Source organism: Dipteris shenzhenensis, chromosome 28, assembly GCF_047967505.1.
Source record: "Dipteris shenzhenensis isolate YYH24624 ecotype China chromosome 28, Dip_SZ_1.0, whole genome shotgun sequence".
In the NCBI taxonomy this organism is placed as follows: domain Eukaryota; kingdom Viridiplantae; phylum Streptophyta; class Polypodiopsida; order Gleicheniales; family Dipteridaceae; genus Dipteris; species Dipteris shenzhenensis.
The window spans coordinates 24,929,617-24,948,060 of NC_141623.1; the positions used below are offsets into that span (position 1 = coordinate 24,929,617).

The 18,444-nt window shown below is 39.9% G+C and overlaps 1 protein-coding gene across 1 annotated transcript; it reads right to left on the bottom strand.

Annotated features, from left to right (window-relative positions):
• Positions 1 to 831: 831 nt before the first annotated feature.
• Positions 832 to 4,677, bottom strand: LOC147883365 (ADP-ribosylation factor 1-like). The gene is made up of 5 exons (XM_087400017.1): positions 4,431 to 4,677; positions 3,841 to 3,911; positions 3,410 to 3,529; positions 1,591 to 1,709; positions 832 to 1,317 (listed from the first exon to the last, which is right to left on the bottom strand). Exons 1-5 carry the CDS (start codon positions 4,576 to 4,578, stop codon positions 1,158 to 1,160), a joined length of 618 nt encoding a protein of 205 aa, XP_087256143.1. The 5' UTR covers positions 4,579 to 4,677; the 3' UTR covers positions 832 to 1,157.
• Positions 4,678 to 18,444: the final 13,767 nt, after the last annotated feature.

Here is an 18,444-nt window from a genome sequence, read left to right on the forward strand (position 1 = left end):
TCATAAAATCACGTGCAAACACTCTCAGCTACTCGCTTCCAGCTACTAAGATTCTAAGTAAACTGTTCACATGAGCCAAAGGTTTGAAACCAGGAAATGAAGTAAACGTACCAAATCCTGCAAACTTTTAGAATAATACTAGGTTTCCCTAAATTAAGAAAGTACAAGAGTGCAAGCTTCTCAAAATAACAAGCTGAAAATTCACGAATGACATATTTGTGCTCATCTCAAAGTGCACAAACCTTTCAATAATACTAGGTTTCCCTGAAAGATTAACTACCTACTAGAAAATAACAGGCTGAACATTATCAAACATCGTAGTTGTGTCCGTCTCAAAGTATATATATATACCAATGGTTCTTCGCTCTGCCTTAAGCGATTGTGGCATGCAGTATTGCCTAACCCTTGATTTTGTGCTTCCAATTATGGACAATAACTATTCACTTCCCAACTGGACTGTTTGTTATTTTTTCAGGGTCGCTGACTAGAGGTACACGTCTACTCAATGTAGCTGACAAACTATGCAGGGGAAAGAAGCCCAAACTTAGTCAAAACAACAGATCTGCTGCTATGTAGGATGCAGGCACAACGTTGATCACCTAGATCAATCCAGCAGCATGCCATCCCTCACTTGAGCCAAAAGGAGTACCTGCATGGCACAGACTGACCTCTTCGCATAATATAAAACAGACATCAATGAGATTTCTCTTTTAACATTTACACATAACCTCATTAGGAAAACATATTCAGACTTTTCTTTTCAGAAACTAGCTTCATTATTAAGGTGCGAGGACACACATCCTTGGGCTTTCAATTATTGCCAGCATAAAATAATAGAGAAAAAATGTCTGACTGATTTAAAAAGCAAAACACAACAGACAAAAAGTACATAAACGTCCTTGTTTCATTTCCAGGAGTTCATCATCTGAAGTAAAGGACAGTAGCAGACAGACCATCAAAAAACATGGCTAACACCGGAGGGAAGATATTTGTGACAACAGTCTCAGATCAGCCTAGAAAAAATCGCAATGTGTAAGTTATGGCCACTCATGGCTCTTCATTGAGTTAACTCGGTGATTAGTAAAGTAGTAGCACTAGAGTCATTCTTGAAACAGCATACGATCACCTTAAGCCTGCAAACACAAAAACCTTTAAGGTCAGATCTCGCTACAAAAAATTAAGCCACACAGACACAATGCTTGCAGAAACTCTAAATCCCATCTTCCTAGCCTTACCTTGCTTGCAATGTTGCTTGAAAGCCAGTCCAACCCTTCATAAAGACCCTCCCCAGACGTAGCACATGTGCTCTGAATATACCTGCCAGAGAAATACCAAGGTAAGAAATTATAACCTTGAGGATCGTGTTGCTCACTAGAGAGCAAAATAATCACTACACTACAGGCATTGCAATTTCATTCAGTGCGTAAGTAAAATGCTGAACTGCCAAAGCTTCTACAAAGTATGACTTGACAGAGCCATTACACATTTAACAATAATGCCACCCAATAAGCACGACCCAACAACCTCCTGTTCACATAACTAGAACCACCAGACTTGATGTTCAACTATGATAAGGAAAAGCATGAATACCAGTGGCGTTGACGAAGCGAATGCAGACCAAGCTTATCTGTAATCTCAGCTGCATTCATGGCATTTGGAAGATCTTGCTTATTGGCGAACACAAGAAGAACTGCATCCCGCAGCTCATCCTGAAAAATAGGCACTTTGCAATAATGTCAAAAACCAGATTTTCCTGATCATTTCTATTAGAAAGCCGTGTATGCATAAACAAATCTGGCCCAAAAACTCAATCGCAACCCTCACCAGCATACAACATACGCAGTTATTTAGCACAACATATAATAAGACTGACTTATAACACCAGTACAGGTCTCATGCAGCAGTCAGACCTGTAAACCATAACATCATAACATTGAACCTTTGCAGAGATCCAAAGCCTAAAACAACCTCATGAATGTCATTATGACTTAAACTTGTACACAGGTCATCATGCCCAGTTGCAACCCCACTAAAGGTTATGCTCTTACAACCACTCTGTTCTATCAAATTTCTCCATGGCACATTGGTAAACTACAGCCATAGCAATGGCGTGCATGCAATTAGGCTGATGAGCTACTACAGGTTGCCCAGAAAGCGCACGAAAGATTTGATGCCTGGACATTAATGTACAAGCTAAGGTTACTTCTAGCAGCATCAAAGATACTGTCTGTTGAGTAACTTTCTGTTCCCTAATATTCAATTATTCCCAAAAGAAATAGAGATACTAAATGATTCAAGTCTCTCTGAAAGACTGGGAATACAAAAGGTAGGCATGAATGATTGCTACAAGATTGCTGTGAAATTGTTTGCAAATTCCATGCAACGAAACATTCCAACATTCAGCTAAGATTACTTCCTACAAACATCAAAATCAATATTCATTATGATCCGATACTAGAAAGACAAGGAGTATAAAAGGTAGGTATGAATGATCACTTCAAGACTGCTGTGAAACCTTTTGCAAATTCCATGCAACCAAACATCCAACATTCAGCATGCCATCATTCATTCACAAACAATTTACAGCTTTGAACATGTGGGCTGGAAAGCAACATGGATGCATGCAACAAATATTCTCATACTTTGAAATGGAAGCAGAGACCTTGCTAATTAGCTTGCATGGAAGCTACTGGATAGGGTTCTGTACATGAAACAGAAAAACCAGTCATGGCACAAACTCATCCAGCCCTGTACCTACTTTGTCAGAGCCATGAATCCTCGAATAACATTGAGCCACTCATATGCAAAACCACAAAAGTGCTGCTTCCTCTGGTGTAAGAACACCAAGCCCTTTCACACCCCCCTGCCCTCCAAAAAATCATAAATGTAGTCTATACATGGATCAATGCAAGAACTGGAATTATCTTCAACTTGCAGGCGGTATAATCACCTACCACCTCTACGTACTTCAACCACTCAGTCTGACTTTCCTCATGTGGCAATGTAATGCTAAAAACCTCATGCAATGCAAGCACCCAGAACAGATTTGATGCTGGCGACATTCTATTCACGCAAGAACCTTGACAGTGACAATCAGTAAAAAAATGTATCTCGAAAATATTAATACAATCAAGGCCCGTAAGAAATTTCAGTTGGTGAAGGTCTTTTGTTATCCTCTCCAGTGCAGCTTGTTGCTTGTTAACCCATTTCTGAACAGTTTATCAGGCTCTTCTCATAAACCATCCGAGTCACAAGCTACAATCTCAAGTCTATCCATAGCACAATAGCAAATTCCCTAATGACAAGCTTGAAAAAGCACAAAACTTCTTCTGATCGTCGCTTCAGATTCAAATTATTGATCAATTGAGAATTCAATTTCCCAAAAGCATCAAATTTGAAGTAAACTCACCTCATTAAGCATTCTGTGAAGTTCATCTCGGGCCTCCACTATACGGTCTCTGTCATTGCTGTCTACCACAAATATCAGACCCTGTGTGTTTTGGAAGTAGTGCCTCCATAGTGGTCGGATCTACAACAGAAATACCATGACCAAAGAACAAAAGGGGAAATTTATGCGCCTGTAGATCCACACCATGCAGAAAATTGCAAACAAGAGATGTGGCTAGGAATGTGTCACATCTTTAAGCACAGCAAGAAGTAATGCAGGGAAAATTATCAGCAGCAACTTGAAAATCTTTACAATTGAGTTACGTGCAGTGCATCTAATCATTTCCCAAGCAAGATTCTCGTTATCTATCCTTCGTTACATGTCAGAAACTAGAAGCCTTCAAGTTTCTAATTTCTTTGACAAAGAGTGTAGAACATTGATCTCGCAAGTACCTTGTCTTGGCCTCCCACATCCCAGACAGTGAAGCTGATGTTCTTGTACTCCACCGTCTCCACGTTGAAGCCTGCCCAAAATAATCAGGACAACATGCAATGCCTTAATTAGCTTTAATTTTCATCTGGTGATAAAATTCCAGAAATTAAGAAGAACCAGTCATCAAATCGACAGGCATCTAATTGAGCGAACCCTATAGAGGGATCAACCTCTAATTGCATGATCTACGAAATAAAGAGACGGTGATTCTGAGTCAGATAATTCCGGATCATTTCTCGTGCAGAGAGGTCAACCGGACCAATTTCATATGAATAAGTGAACTATAAATAACAGATTTGCAATGAAGGCTGACCGCGGACGTAAAGGAAGTCTACGACAACAGAAATAAAGCACATTCGGAACGTTGGAAACCAGATCTTGCCGCAATGCCCCTTCCGGTCCAATTACCCGCTCGGGGCAACACCACAGGTGCCGACAAGATGCGAAATCGAGGCCAGAGAGGGACCAGAGAGCGGATCCAGAGGGGAAAGGAGGGGGATCGAAACGAAAACGAACAAGGGAGGCGAGATCGAAGAAGGAAGAGACTCACCGATGGTGGGGATGGTGGTGACGATCTCACCGAGCTTGAGCTTATACAAGATGGTGGTTTTACCGGCAGCATCGAGGCCGACCATGAGGATACGCATCTCCTTTTTGGCGAAGAGGCGTTGGAAGAGCTTGGTGAAGGTGAGACCCATGGCGAGGAGGGGGTGGGAGGAGCAGATCTAAGGATGGAGCTCGACTATGGCGAACACCAGAGAAGAAACAGAACACAGGGTTTGAAATGTGAATGAAAAAGAGAGAGATATATAAGTACATCAACAACAAAGAGGCAGGGATGACCAAGCCCTCCCACACGTGTGGCTTCCATGTTTCCACACGTGCCCCCCCCCCCTTCCCTTGACCCTTAGCACCTAGTAGCACCTTTTTCCTTTCATCATCTCTTCCAACTTCCTAGCCACCCACTCCGTACCCCAAGCCCTCTCTCCGATGACTCCTCACGCATCTAGGTGCGCTCCCGCGAGCTTTCCTCAATTAGGGGGCCGGTGGCTACTCGATCAGAGTCCAACAAATTTTTGGGTGCGGGTGTGAGCATCCTCTACGTTCACACGAGCTTTTCCTCAATAGGGAGGGGGGGACGGGGGGTTTGGCTATTGGAGGAGAGGCCAACAAAATCCGTTGGATTTGTTTGGCCACTGAGTGCTAGATGCCTTGGGCAGATTGCGCAGCCAAATGGCTGCCTAAAGCCTACCTTCCTAGTCTGCATCTGTCACGATCTGCAACCTCTGTACACTGAGTGGCCTTAATGGTGATGGCCATCACGCCACCCTCCCACTCACAAGGTGCCCAGTTGGCCATCACATTCGGGCTGCACGAATGGATGAAATCTTGCTCTTGAGCCGATTAGTCACAAAATGGTGTTGATTTGACTCACCTCATGGGCCTTGGTGCCAACTTCACCTAGCCCCTGCTCATGATCACCTTGAAGATCGCCAAAACTTTTGGGTGTAGCTTCTCATAGTACACGAGTCAAATGGTGCACTTCATTTGACGAAGTACTCACACGATGAGCATGCACTCGCATGTCCTCTGCTCGTGATTGCACCTTGCAATACTCTGTGTCCATGTAAAAGGGCTAGAGCACAGCCTTCGTGAAGCTCGCACATACTCTTGGGAGGGTGGGGGACCAACTTGGCTTTACTAGGATAGGCCACAACAATGATACAAATGCTCCTCTTGCCTCCCAAACAAGAATATGAAATTTTCAGTTGATTTGCTACCCTCTCTCCCCGAAAAAAAGCATTCCTCCAATGTCCTTTATTGTATGCATGCTCTAGTTACTTTGTTACTATTGAGGCTCCCCTAATGCCCCCCTAATTCTTAGTTTACTTTGTTGCTATTATGGCTCCCCTACTAGCTTTCTAACTAAGAGTCAGACAAGGCCCAATACTTGGAAAGCAGCTATTTGACATGCATGAAAAGGCATACAAAGCAATCTATATGACAATTTTGTAATGGAATGGTAGACTTTCTTGTTTTCTTTTAATTGTTATCACAATGATGATGTGTGTGAACAAGTTGTCTGCCATATTTTTCAATAAGACTAGCATAACAACTCGTCTACAACCAAAACAAAGAGTAGTATATCTTCTAGAGCACATGGCCCACCTCCTAGATCATGCAAAGGCTGATATCAACCACTCTTTGTTGGAACTTAATGGCAAGTTAGACTAACAAAGAATGGTTTATGGGCACCCATTTTCTTTAGCCTCATTTACCATGCTCTCTTCTCCTCTCCTTTCCTCTCTCTCCACATGTGATATGTTCCATGATTGTGATTCCCAAATTGCTCACCTTTTGTTCCATTTCTTTTCCCTTGCAAATGCACCCCACCATGCAAAGCAAAAGGAATCCATCACTTAAATTATTTTGCTTGATCGATATCCTTTCACAACAAGGATTCCTAGTCATTATTTTGGAATATATTATACACTTTTTTATTTATAAGCTATTCCAAGAATTATTGATCCCCCCCCCCCCCCTTGCCCAAGATGGCCTTCTAGTCCATATGGGTGTTCTTTGCCTTCAACATGACCCCATAAGAAATATTCCAATCGGAATAGATTCCTTAACTACCCCTAATTCATTTTGCTTTGTTGTCTTTTTCTTTCCCCTATGCTACCTAATCCAAAAAATACTCTTCTATTTCCCTAAATAGTTGTGATGGTTACTGGAGACAAGGTTCCCTCAAGTACAGATTCCATTTCCCTTAATGTTGGCTGCTTATATTCTTCCATGGATTTCCTTCTTTTAAAACTACATCACATACTATATACACACAAATAACAATATAATATTCTAGAATAGATAGTAAAAAGAAACGCTTTTGTATCAAGTTGTACCCCTTGTTGATCAAAATTACAAAAATGACTAGCAATTGCACAAGTTAAGATAAAGATCAAATGGAATTCAATGTGATGAATGCATTTGCAATCAATAGTTTTATAAGATATGTAAATAAATTAGCTTACAATGGAACATTAATAAGACCGAAGTCAAGCAACTACCTGACATGCAAGGAACATGCAATCAGCCACCCATTGATGGTGGGAAGATGATCCTCAAGGATGGGAAGATAATTGAGGTTGTTACTCTATCATTGATACCAAGGACACCTTTTACATTAACGGGAAGATAATTGAGGTTGTTACTCTATAATGGATACAAAAGCACGCGATAAAGAATGTAGCAAAAATGTAGAGAGTTGTGGAAATTAGTTAAAGGAAGGTGCTTTAGAGCACACATGTTTATGCATTTTATGAAGTACCAAATGAACTGTCTTTATGAAACAAGGTATTAGTTAATTTCAAAGATACACTAGTGACAAGCAGATGAAAACATTTGCCTCAAGCACAAACAAGGGGCGGGAGCATAGAAACTCAAAAAGGTAATTGGGGAAAACGAGGAGAGATGTGAAAGGAAATGCCCAAAAAATTGGAACTAATCCAAGGCAAGGGACCTTTTGTGCTCTCTTGGGGGATAATGGTTGGGGTAAGGCATTTAGTGGGGCATGGATGGGGGCAAACATTAAAAAAGGCATGATTGTAGGGAGTCATACCCCCCTCCCTTTCCCCTCATATATATCTCTCCAATCCCTCGTTGTGCACATAATGCACTCCATTCCATCTATCGAGTTAATTGAAATTTTTAACATAAAAATAAGTGACCCTTTGCTAAGAATTGAGAAGGAAAATTATTAATTCATGAAATTCACCGGCCTTTAAAAATGTTTTAATCTTTCCTTATTGGTAAACAAACTAATGGTTGACATCAACAAATATTATCAAGAAAATTTTCCTTGTTAGGTAGACAAAAAGTATGCCACACATCAAGCTTCTTGAGTTAAAAGCCAATCATTTGTGGAGGACTTGTGTTTGAATGCACACACCTTCATGTCTCTTTAAATAAACAAACATTGCTAATTAACCAAAGATGTTAACATATAAACATAAAAAATCTAGATGGAATTGCTAGGATATGGTTTATAATTTACAAAATTCAAAGAACAATAGATGACTCTAGCTTCTTAGAAATGTGACTTAAGAATTTTAACAAAATGTGTTTGACAACTCTTCTTTTTCTAGGTATTGTTAGTATGTTTGGTAGGGTCTTAACAAATTTTCAGGAGGTGTATTCCTGAGTTGGTGGAAGTCTTGCCATTTTTGCAAGAATGTATTAATCACATCTTTATTACATTCCTTTTCTTCCCCATTGAAAATTGGCGATTTTAAGTCCTTAAGGATGTTCGAGGTTTCTCTAAGTCAAGAGGTAGACCTCTCAACTTGATTAGGAGGAATCGGTGATTTTTTAGTATTAGATATCGATTGAGAATTGGCTATCTTAGTTATAGCTTCAACTAGGGTTTTTAGTGTTTCACTGGTTGATAACCCCTAATTGTGTTTCTATATTTTGCGTTCGAGTTTCAAGTTTAGTGAATTCCGCATACAGAATTCCATAATCACTGTAATCAATATCCTCCATTTCCACATTATCCTCTTGCGTTTCAATTTGTACCTCCTCATGTGTTTCCTCTCCAACTACTGCTTTTCCCTTTCTAGCCCTTTCCTCGGCCTCTCTACTCATACCATCCCTTTCTGGAGTGGTCATTTTAAAAACGTATATTTTCCAAAAAATGTAAAGCGCCATCGCTCCTAACTGTATTGCCAAAGGTCGTCTCACTGTTTGATTGCGGGTTCTTCAACTTGTGGTGCCTTGCAAAATTTGGATGTGTGCCATCCTTTAGCGCATAAATACTCACACTCAGCCTCCGCTATGACCACCTTTGACACTCACGCTGACCCCGCAGTAATAATAACGGTCGCTTGGTAGCCACGACTGACCTCTCCTTCAAGACAACGCTCACTCAAACTACTCCTGGAGTCTTGGTACCTCGTAAAGTGTGCGACTCCTGAACTATGCATTAATTATGCAATACTTCAGCAGTGGCGGCATGGTCCTTGACTCAAAAACTATCCAACATAGTGCGGGTTTTGTAAGCAGTCTTGAACTTGATGACAATTTGCACATTTCATGACAATTTGCACGCTTGCTCGTCCCTTTCTCTTACTGGCTCTAATACCCAATGAGACGTTTCCTCAAACCTCGAGAGCTTCTACTCTACCAGTCCACCAAGCCATAGATTCCCTCTCCTTGGAGCCCTCTTAACTTCCTTTCTTTTTTGGCTCCATCTAGAATCCTCCCTCCTAGCCCAGCACTTGCCACTTGGCTTCCAACTTTGGGGCCACACATCCCACAAGGGACTCCTCTCTTTATAGCCCTCTCTAGGACTCCTTATGCACCACCTCAAAAATGCCTAGACCTAGGCGTGACCGTAGATCTAAGCCCTTTAGGCCCTATTAATGCAAGTGCTGCCAAGCCCTCTGGCTTTCCGCCTTATACCGTGGTCACACGGTATTATAGTTGGCGTAACATACAGAGAAGCTGCATGATTACAGTGCTATCGAAGCTGTCACTCAGGGAACCAAGGGAGCTTGCAAGAAGCAAGCACAGCAACTTAGAAGCATCGATACAAAGCTATAGCCAAACCTCAGCTTAGTGCGCGGATCTTTCATACTGAGTAAATTGCAGAATGTAACGTATAGTGTTTAACTGCTATTCCGCACAGGCATTCCAAGGGTGTGTCTCTAGTGTATGAGAGCTACAGAATGTCCATAAGACAGAGTTCCTAAGTCTGCAAAAGTGTAGAAAAGTGATAAATTGGCACGTACCTATGTATCTGCCATTTCCTCAAAGGTCAGTTGGATTTGCATGCAGAGTCTCGCAACTCTGAATGGACTTTTTCATTGTGTAGCAGTGTGCTTTTAGAGCTTGTAGTCGAGTCTTCAATCTTGGCAAGCTTTTAGGCGGTCAAGTCAAGTGTGGTTCCAATGCTAGAAGGCAATGAAGATGTACCTCCCAAGTGGTCTTTTCACAAAGGGTCCCTCAAGTTAAGGGAAAACATCCAAAAATATGTTTTGAGATTCAGCTCCCAAAGCTAGAGGCTGGAGGGGAAGGGAAGATGCACCTCCCAATGAAGTTAATTCTCCCTATTAGCACATTAGGAAATTTCAAATTCATATCCTTTGCCATCATAAAGGTAGTGGGAAATATAACCTTATGCAAAAAGAATGCATGACCCAATGAGGGATTAGGAAAGCCATTATGGTCCAAAACTACCACTCCATCCAACTCTTCATGGGCATAATGGTCCAACTCTTGTCTTTTTAGATTTATCCCATTTTATGATATGTCGCTTTGTTGGTTTTTCAATCAAAGTGGCATCTTCTTAGTGCCTTTCAATATGCTTCCAATCTCTCTACCCTCCTTGTTTCCCTATCTTGATCCAAAACCCTAAACACATTTCTTTTCTTAGTCTATGGTGGAAGGAAACCAATATAGCATGAAAACAAGGTGCTCGATTAGAATGTGGAAGCTTTGCAAAGTGAAGGGGGTTTCCATTTTCCGAGCAAAAACCCTCGAGTGACAAGCGGACAAAAGGTGGGAGGGTCCAAATATATAGCCTCAAGTCATTTTTGGGGAGCAAAAAAATCCAAATTATTTCAAGGAATATGTAAGTAAATATGAAATATTGATAAATAGCTATAGATATAAATATACCTTTATATAATATACATATATATTGTCTAAGTGGTGACTTATTAATGACTTTCAAAAATCCTTTCTTTTCCTTTCACCATTGGTTGGATCATGAAAATTTGAGCAAATATCATCTTTATAGTTCCTCAGGATGACCTAAGAAAAATATATAATACCTTTTTAATAGACCCTCTAAGTGTATTTTGCCAGAGGAATATGGTTTGAAGAGCTTGCCCCAACCCTATTCCGCCGGCGGAATACCCTTGGAGAGCCTATGCAGAAGGGGTCATAACTTTTGCCCCTTAGCTCAGATTGAGGAGCTGTAAAAGGGGAAAATGTTCAGAATCTCATGATCTATGCAATGGTAGGCTTAAAAATACACTTTTTATAGTTATTAAAGAGAAAAATTAAAATTTTCAAGATGTATATGAAAGTTACAACTTCTCCCTAATTCATATTATGGTAAGAAGGAGTTCAATAGAGACCACATGTCCTTAAAAGTACTTAGGTTTGGAGAACTGGGAATATTTTAAAAATCCCTCCCTTGGCTTCCCATATTTGATAATGTATTAGAATTTAATTTATGATCAATTATAATGGCTTCAAGTATGAGGTTTCCAATATCTTTTTCCTACTCATCCAAGGAATATGCTATACATTGTTATATGAGAGCTTCAAATATGGGATTGCTAAAGATTAGGGAAACTCTTTTAAATTGATTGAATTACCATAATCCTCAAAAGAGAGTATGGTAGGAAGGTATTTATAGGAGTTTCTAAAGTGTTCACTATTTGTTCATATATAGATGATGTTCTCTAAAATGAGGGTTATAATGAAAAATAAGTAAGTATATCGTTCCATAAATGAGAAATTAAGAAAGAATTGTATATTCCTTTGAGAAATATACAAGCATGGTTGGTATCAAAAATTATTGCTCGGACTTTTCTGCTCGTAGGTTTTTGCTCGGAAACTGTGCACATCCAAAAGTGAATATATCTCATTGCCATAGCATTTGATGTTGAATTTCGAGGATGTCAACTTAGAATAATGATTGAAACATGTACTCCTCAGGAAATTTTGAACTTACTTTTTCTTAGAGGAAGAAGAGATGGAAGACTAATGAATAGGTTGTAAAGCAAGAAAATGTCATACGAAGAGGAATGTTATGAGTGTATGCTAAGGAGCTCATGCTGAGAGGCATCTTATGTGTGTTTGAGAAGGAGCCAAGAGACTTTCAATTCAACAACATGTTTTCCGAAATAAGAGGTCTAAGTATAATGTCTAAGTCAATTCAAATATATTTTAATCTTTCCAAGGCAGGCTTGAAATTTGGATCAAATATGAGACTAAAAACCAATCAATGTTAGTCATGGAAGCAAGTCTTTCCCTCGGAAATAAAGCCTATAAATGGTGGATGAGCCTCAGGGAGAGTGATATAATTCCTAGATATTGGACTGAGTTTGAACAAGCCTTCCTAAAAGAGTTTTTACCAAAAAATGAATTAGAAAGAGCGAGGGAGGCTTGGGACAAGGCTTGGGACAATTGCACTATGGGTAAAAACACTCTAGTCTAGTACATGGTGAACTATAGGGAGGCAGTCCTTAAGTTGAAAGGAATTGATGAATTCCAAAAGATAAGGGGTTCCATGAGAGGTCTCAAAGACACTTATAAGGTTGAGGTGAAAAGAAATTCTCCAAAAACCTATGAGGAAGCCATTAAGTATGCCCAAATATATGATGATACGACGGGGAAATTCAGAGTTGGAACTTCGAAGCAAATAGGTTTTGTTCCAAAGTTCAATAAATTTTCCAATTTGAAAAGGAAGGGGCACTTTAAGAAGGAGGTTCCTCAAGCACACCTAAGAAACCTCAAACGCAAAATTATCCTCTCTTGAAGAAAGAGGATTATGAAAGGGTCAGGCAAGAAAATCTTTGCTTCAAATGTCTAGGCAAAGATCATGCTGCTTGGAACTGCCCTAAAAATAAACCAGCGGGAGCTAAAGCCCCAAATAGACCTCCATAAAAACAAGTGCATGTAGTGCAAGTGTTGTCGCTTAATGGTACTGAAAAGTACACTAAGGTAGAGGTCTATCATGAGGATAGCAGCCACATGTGCTGTCTATCATCGGCAATGTGGCAGCCCCCCTTTGGTCCTCATGATTTGATGAGGATGCATGGAAAATTTAAGGGGCAAAGAGTAAGAGTGATGGTTGATGATAGTGCAACACATAATTTCTTAAATTACTCATTAGTTAAGAAATTAAAATTGCTTGAGAGTCCCAGTGCCCATAAATATGTGGTCTCTTTGGCAAAAGGCAGTGATAAAAAAGTTTGGGACACCATGATATATGGTGTAGAGGTGGATATTCAAGGCTATCAGGATGCCTTGGATTTCCTAATCATGCATCTCGACCGAACAGATGTAGTGCTTGGTTGAGAATGGCTATATAGTCTTGGGCATAGCTTACAAAGGAGTTATCTTAATAACTCCATTATGTTTGAAAAAGAGGGTAGAGTTTTCCAGATTCAAGAATATGATGTGTTTAACTTTCCTCTTATTTGTTCGATGGAATTGGAATGACTACTACACCAAGAAGAACACCAGTTTTACTGGTAAAGAAAAAGGATGGTACTATGCGTTTATGCATAGATTACCGAGCACTTAATAAAATCATCGTAAAAAATAAGTATCCTATGCCTCGCATTGATGAGCTCTTTAATCAATTGCAAGGGGCAAAATACTAAAATTGATTTAAGATCAAGATATCACTAAGTACGAATTAGGGAAGAGGATGTTCCTAAGACATCATTTCATACTAGGTATGGGCATTATCAATTTAAAGTAATGCCATTTGCATTAACAAATGCTCCAGCAACTTTCATGACACTTATGAATAGTGTCTTAAGGCCATATCTAGGGAAATTTACTGTAGTATTTCTAGACGATATCCTTATTTATAGTAAAACCAAGAAAAAGCATTTGGAACATTTGCAAAAAGTGTTCCAACTGCTTAGAGATAATCAATTTTTGCAAAAGAATTCAAATGTGAATTCTTTGCAAAGGAAGTGAAATACTTGGGACATATAATATCCTAAGAAGGGGTTCGTATGGACCCTGACAAAGTAAGGGCCATATTGGAATGGCCACATCCTACAAATCTAGAAGAATTACAGATATTCTTAGGTTTGTCAAGATTCTATAGGAGATTCATCCAAGATTACGCTAGGATTGCTATTTCGATAAGGAACCAGCTTAAGGGGAAGGAAGCACCTTCATATGGGATGAACCTCAAAAGAGAAGTTTTGAAAAATTAAAGGTAGCTATAGTGACAACTCCTGTCTTAAAAGTAGTGGATCCCAATGAACCATTTGTGGTTGAGACAGATGCTAGTGATTTTGCTGTTGGGATAGTACTTATACAAAAAGGTTGACCAGTGGCTTTTGAAAGCAAAAAGTTAGATCGTGCCCAACGGAATTACTCGGCATATGAGAAGGAACTATATGCTATAGTCTATGCTTTAAAGAAGTGGAGGCACTACTTATATGGTGCAAAATTTGAGGTCATCTTTGATTAGGAGAGCATTAAGTGGATTTGTAATCAGCCAAAGCTTAAAGGTAGAAAAGCTAGATGGGTTGAGTTAATGCAAGAGTTTGATATACAATTGACATATAGGAAAGGGAAGTTTAATGTGGTAGCAGGCTCTCTTAGCCAAATGCCAATTGTTAATGAATTGAGTTTTACTCAATTTCAGAATGATTTCCTAGAGTCCTTAAGGGGGAAATGTGAGTTTGATCCTCACTTCTTTATAATATGGAAAGCAATAAAAAGTAGGGATCCAACTAATCAAGAAGCTTTCACTGAGGAGTCACATGGAAATGGCGACACCATAGGTTGGCGATAAAGGACTCAAGTGGAAAAAATACACTATTGAAGATGGCTACCTACTCTACAAAGGTAGAGTATGTGTCCCGAATGATAATGACATTAGGTGCCAAATCCTTTTTGAATGTCATGATAGTCCGAGTACTGGACACCCGGGAATTTAGAAGACATATGTGCTTCTGAAAAGGCAATTCTTTTGTCTTGGAATAGGTAAGGACGTCCAAGATTATGTATTGAAGTGCCAAAAATGCCAGGTCAATAAGGCTGAATGCCTTAAGGTAGGAGGTCTCCTACACCCATTGGAGATTCCATCTAGCAAATGGGAAAGCATCTCTATGGATTTCATTGTGGGGTTACCTACTAGGACACAGAGGGGGCACAACTCTGTGTGGGTAATTATGGATTGGTTGACCAAGATGGCTCATTTTATTCTTGTCAGTGAAGATGTTAAAACTCTAGAATTAGCTAGGCTATTTGTGGAGCATATCTATAGATTGTATGGGCTACCAGCCAGTATTGTTAGTGACCAGGATACCAAATTTAACAGCCATTTTCGGAGGGCTATGTTTAAGAGGTTGGAAACTTCATTCAATATGCACACCGCGGATCATCCACAAAGTGATGGTCAAACTGAAAGGGTCAATCATATCATTGAGGATATGCTTTGGGCATATGTAAGTAAACGGCAAACTAATTGGGAATAGTATTTGCCCATATTAGAATTTGCATATAACAGTGCCAAAGATTCAGCTATAGGTTTCAGTCCATTCATGATGATGTATGGATTTCAACCAAGAGCTCCAATGACAGTGGGACTTGAAAAAGAGAAGGTTCAAGCGGCCAAATACTTTCTTGAGGATATGAATCAAACGCTTAAGTTAGCTAAAGATAGCATAAGAAGAGCTCAAGATAGAGCATGAAGTTATGCAAACCCCCACTGTAGAAATTTGGAGTTTGAAGTAAATGAGAAAGTCTACCTTAAGGTACCTGAATCTTCGAAATCTCTAAAAATAGGTAAATGTCCAAAGTTGTCTCCTAGGTATTGTGGACCATTCACAATACGTAAGAGGTTTGGAGAACTTGCTTACAAATTAGCCTTACTTGAGGAATGTAGAGTACATCCAGTTTTTCATGTTAGTAGGCTAAAAAGAAAATTAGGAGATGATGATAATCTCATTGGAAATGAAGTCCTAGTTGAACTTATTGAACCCGCATCTTTACCACATGAACCAGAAAAAATTTTAGATACACAAGAAAAAAAACGTGACATACTATATGGAAAGAATGTCTGGTTAAGTGGAAAGATAGGTCTAAAGGGAGTTCAACATGGGAAAGGGTAAGCAGTCTTCAAAGGAGGTTTCCCAATTTTGTTTTCGAGGATGTAAACATTTCTTAAGGGGAAGGGAATGTTACATCAACTATAATACTGTGTGACCACAATATAAGGCCAGAAGCCAGAGGGCTTGGCAGCACTTGCATTAATAGGGCCTAAAGGGCTTAGATCTAGGGTCATGCCTAGGTCTACACTGGAATCTTCACCATGATGAAACACAAAAAGGAAACACCAATATCCAAATAATATCCCAAATAAGATCCAAACAAGATCCCACAAAGCCTTAGTATACCAAGACCAACTTATTATGCATAACCACTTGTTGAAAACCCTCCACAATGTGATCCTCAGCAAAATCTTCAAAAATAAGTGACCAACCAGCATCATGAAAACATTGTGTATACATGCATTCAAGAATCACCCTTGTCACAATTGGAAATGCACATAATAGCTTCAAGTTTTTGTACTCTTCATCATTTGCATAGCAAAAGAAGTTGAAAGCATTGAGAATCACCATTCCATTGTTATAGTCAAAAACTACCCAAAGAATCAACTCTTCTTCACACCAAGCTGCCAGTGCATGAAACAATCCCCAATTTATAATTGTGCCTGTTGACGGCATTGTTGATTCACCAACATATTGAAGAGTCCAAACATAAAGGATATGATCATGATGACCATGTGAAGAGCTTGAGCATCACCTTCATAATCTTCTAGTTCTCTTAAACGGGCTGCAATCTCTTCTAATGGAGTTCTTCCAGGCATCTTCTTGATCACATCAGAAAACACATGCCTATACTAGGCATAACATGCAATCAAGTACACCCGAGACTGTTTAGTAAGGTGGGATGAATCCAAGGTGTCTCCACCAAAAAGATGTGACATAAAGTTGGGGGTAATAAACTTCACGCACCTCTTCACTTCTTGCTACTTTCAAACTGAGTGATAGAGATATTCATCACTAGGAAAGGGACATTAAAAAGAAGCTTTTATACCAAGAGACCACACCATACTATCCTCCCTTATATGAGAATGAAGATGGTAACATCCCAAGTGATGTTGTACTCAAGCATAGGGAGAAGAAAAGGATCAGCGGAGGCCATAATCTCAGCAATAGAGAGAGAGACTTGACAGTTAACCTCAGGAAAACCAAGGTTATGATCTTCAATACCTTGTGAGTAGTGTCCCATCACTAGAGCTTCACATACCATGACGAGCCTGTGGAGATAGTGTAGTCTTACACATATTTGGGGTTAGTGTTCACCGGTGGACCAGATTTCATGATGATCCATGTGGGTATGGCATGACTCACACGAGGACGGGGTGCTCTAGCCCAACCTTGGGGGGGGTCCAACCATGTTGTCTCAGGCCCTTGTGCTGCGTTCCATGTGCATGCATGCTCCTCTTGTGTTCCTTAGTAATAATTGAAGAAAAATCAATGCAAGTCGGATTTCATTGGTATTGGAGCCTTGGTTTCAACCTCTTTCTCAAGAGATGACGTTCTTAGGAACAGGAGGTTGTGTAATGCTATCCTTCCATATGACAGAATGCCTAGATATAGCTACAAAAAGATGGGGATCTTCACTAAAAAAGGGAGGTTGGCCATCATCTAGCTAAGCTAAAGTGCAGAAGTGCAGGCCGTTCTCAAGAGAGAGAACCTAAAGTGACCTTCATTACCAATAGAGTGAGACTCCTCCAATGCAACTCAAAATACTATAAACACAAGGGAGAAGAAGAGGTTTCATACGTACAAGAGGGAGCGGAAGCTCCAAGACTACTCATAGAGAGAGAATGAACTAGAGAGAGATGGACTCAAGAGTCTACATAAGAGAATATCTACAAGAGGGAGAGAAGGCTCATGGAAGAGGCTTGAGGAGACTAGAGCTATAGCAACATGAAGCCTAATGGTGGAAGAGATGATGAACAAGGGAGAGGAGGGCTCCTTTTATAGAGATTTTATCACCCTCCTTTACCCATTTACAATTGCTGCATGTAGATTCCTTTCCCCATCAATCATATAAGCCCGTATGTCACCATCCATGTCCTTTTTGGCTACTCTTGCCATGTGTCCCACCAAAAGATGCTCAAGACTCTTAAAATATTGAGAAAGTCAAGAGTCTCCCCACATGGAGCCCATAGGGACCCTCTCTTTTCCATATGTCCACATCCTCCTTATTCCACATAGGAATTCTAGAAGGATTCCTCTTGACTCCACACTCCTCCACATGCCTTCCACATGCTTAGCATGTGATCTCTCTTATATTATCAGAACACATGGACATGAGTCCACCTCTTTATATGACTCACTCTTCCTATTTTCTAAAAACCCCATAATATCTCATACACAAATAACTCTCACCCCATACCAAGTTATTTATAATTCATACCTATGGTATTTACAATGATCCATTCCACTCATCCTCTCAACCCCATACAATATCTTAGAAAATAGAAATAAGTGAGAGCCGCTAGGCTATCACTTGATACTTAAACTCTTATCAAACATAGAAGAAAACAATACCAATGCCAAATAAAAAATATCAAAATTTGGCATCACAATATACACCGACTTCAGACCCTATTTCCATTGGTATGTTGCCAACTTGAGCACCCCTTATCCCTCGATGTGCTAAACCCTTTGTGTCAATATATACTAACACTTAAGTGTCAATATATACCGATGCTTACTAGT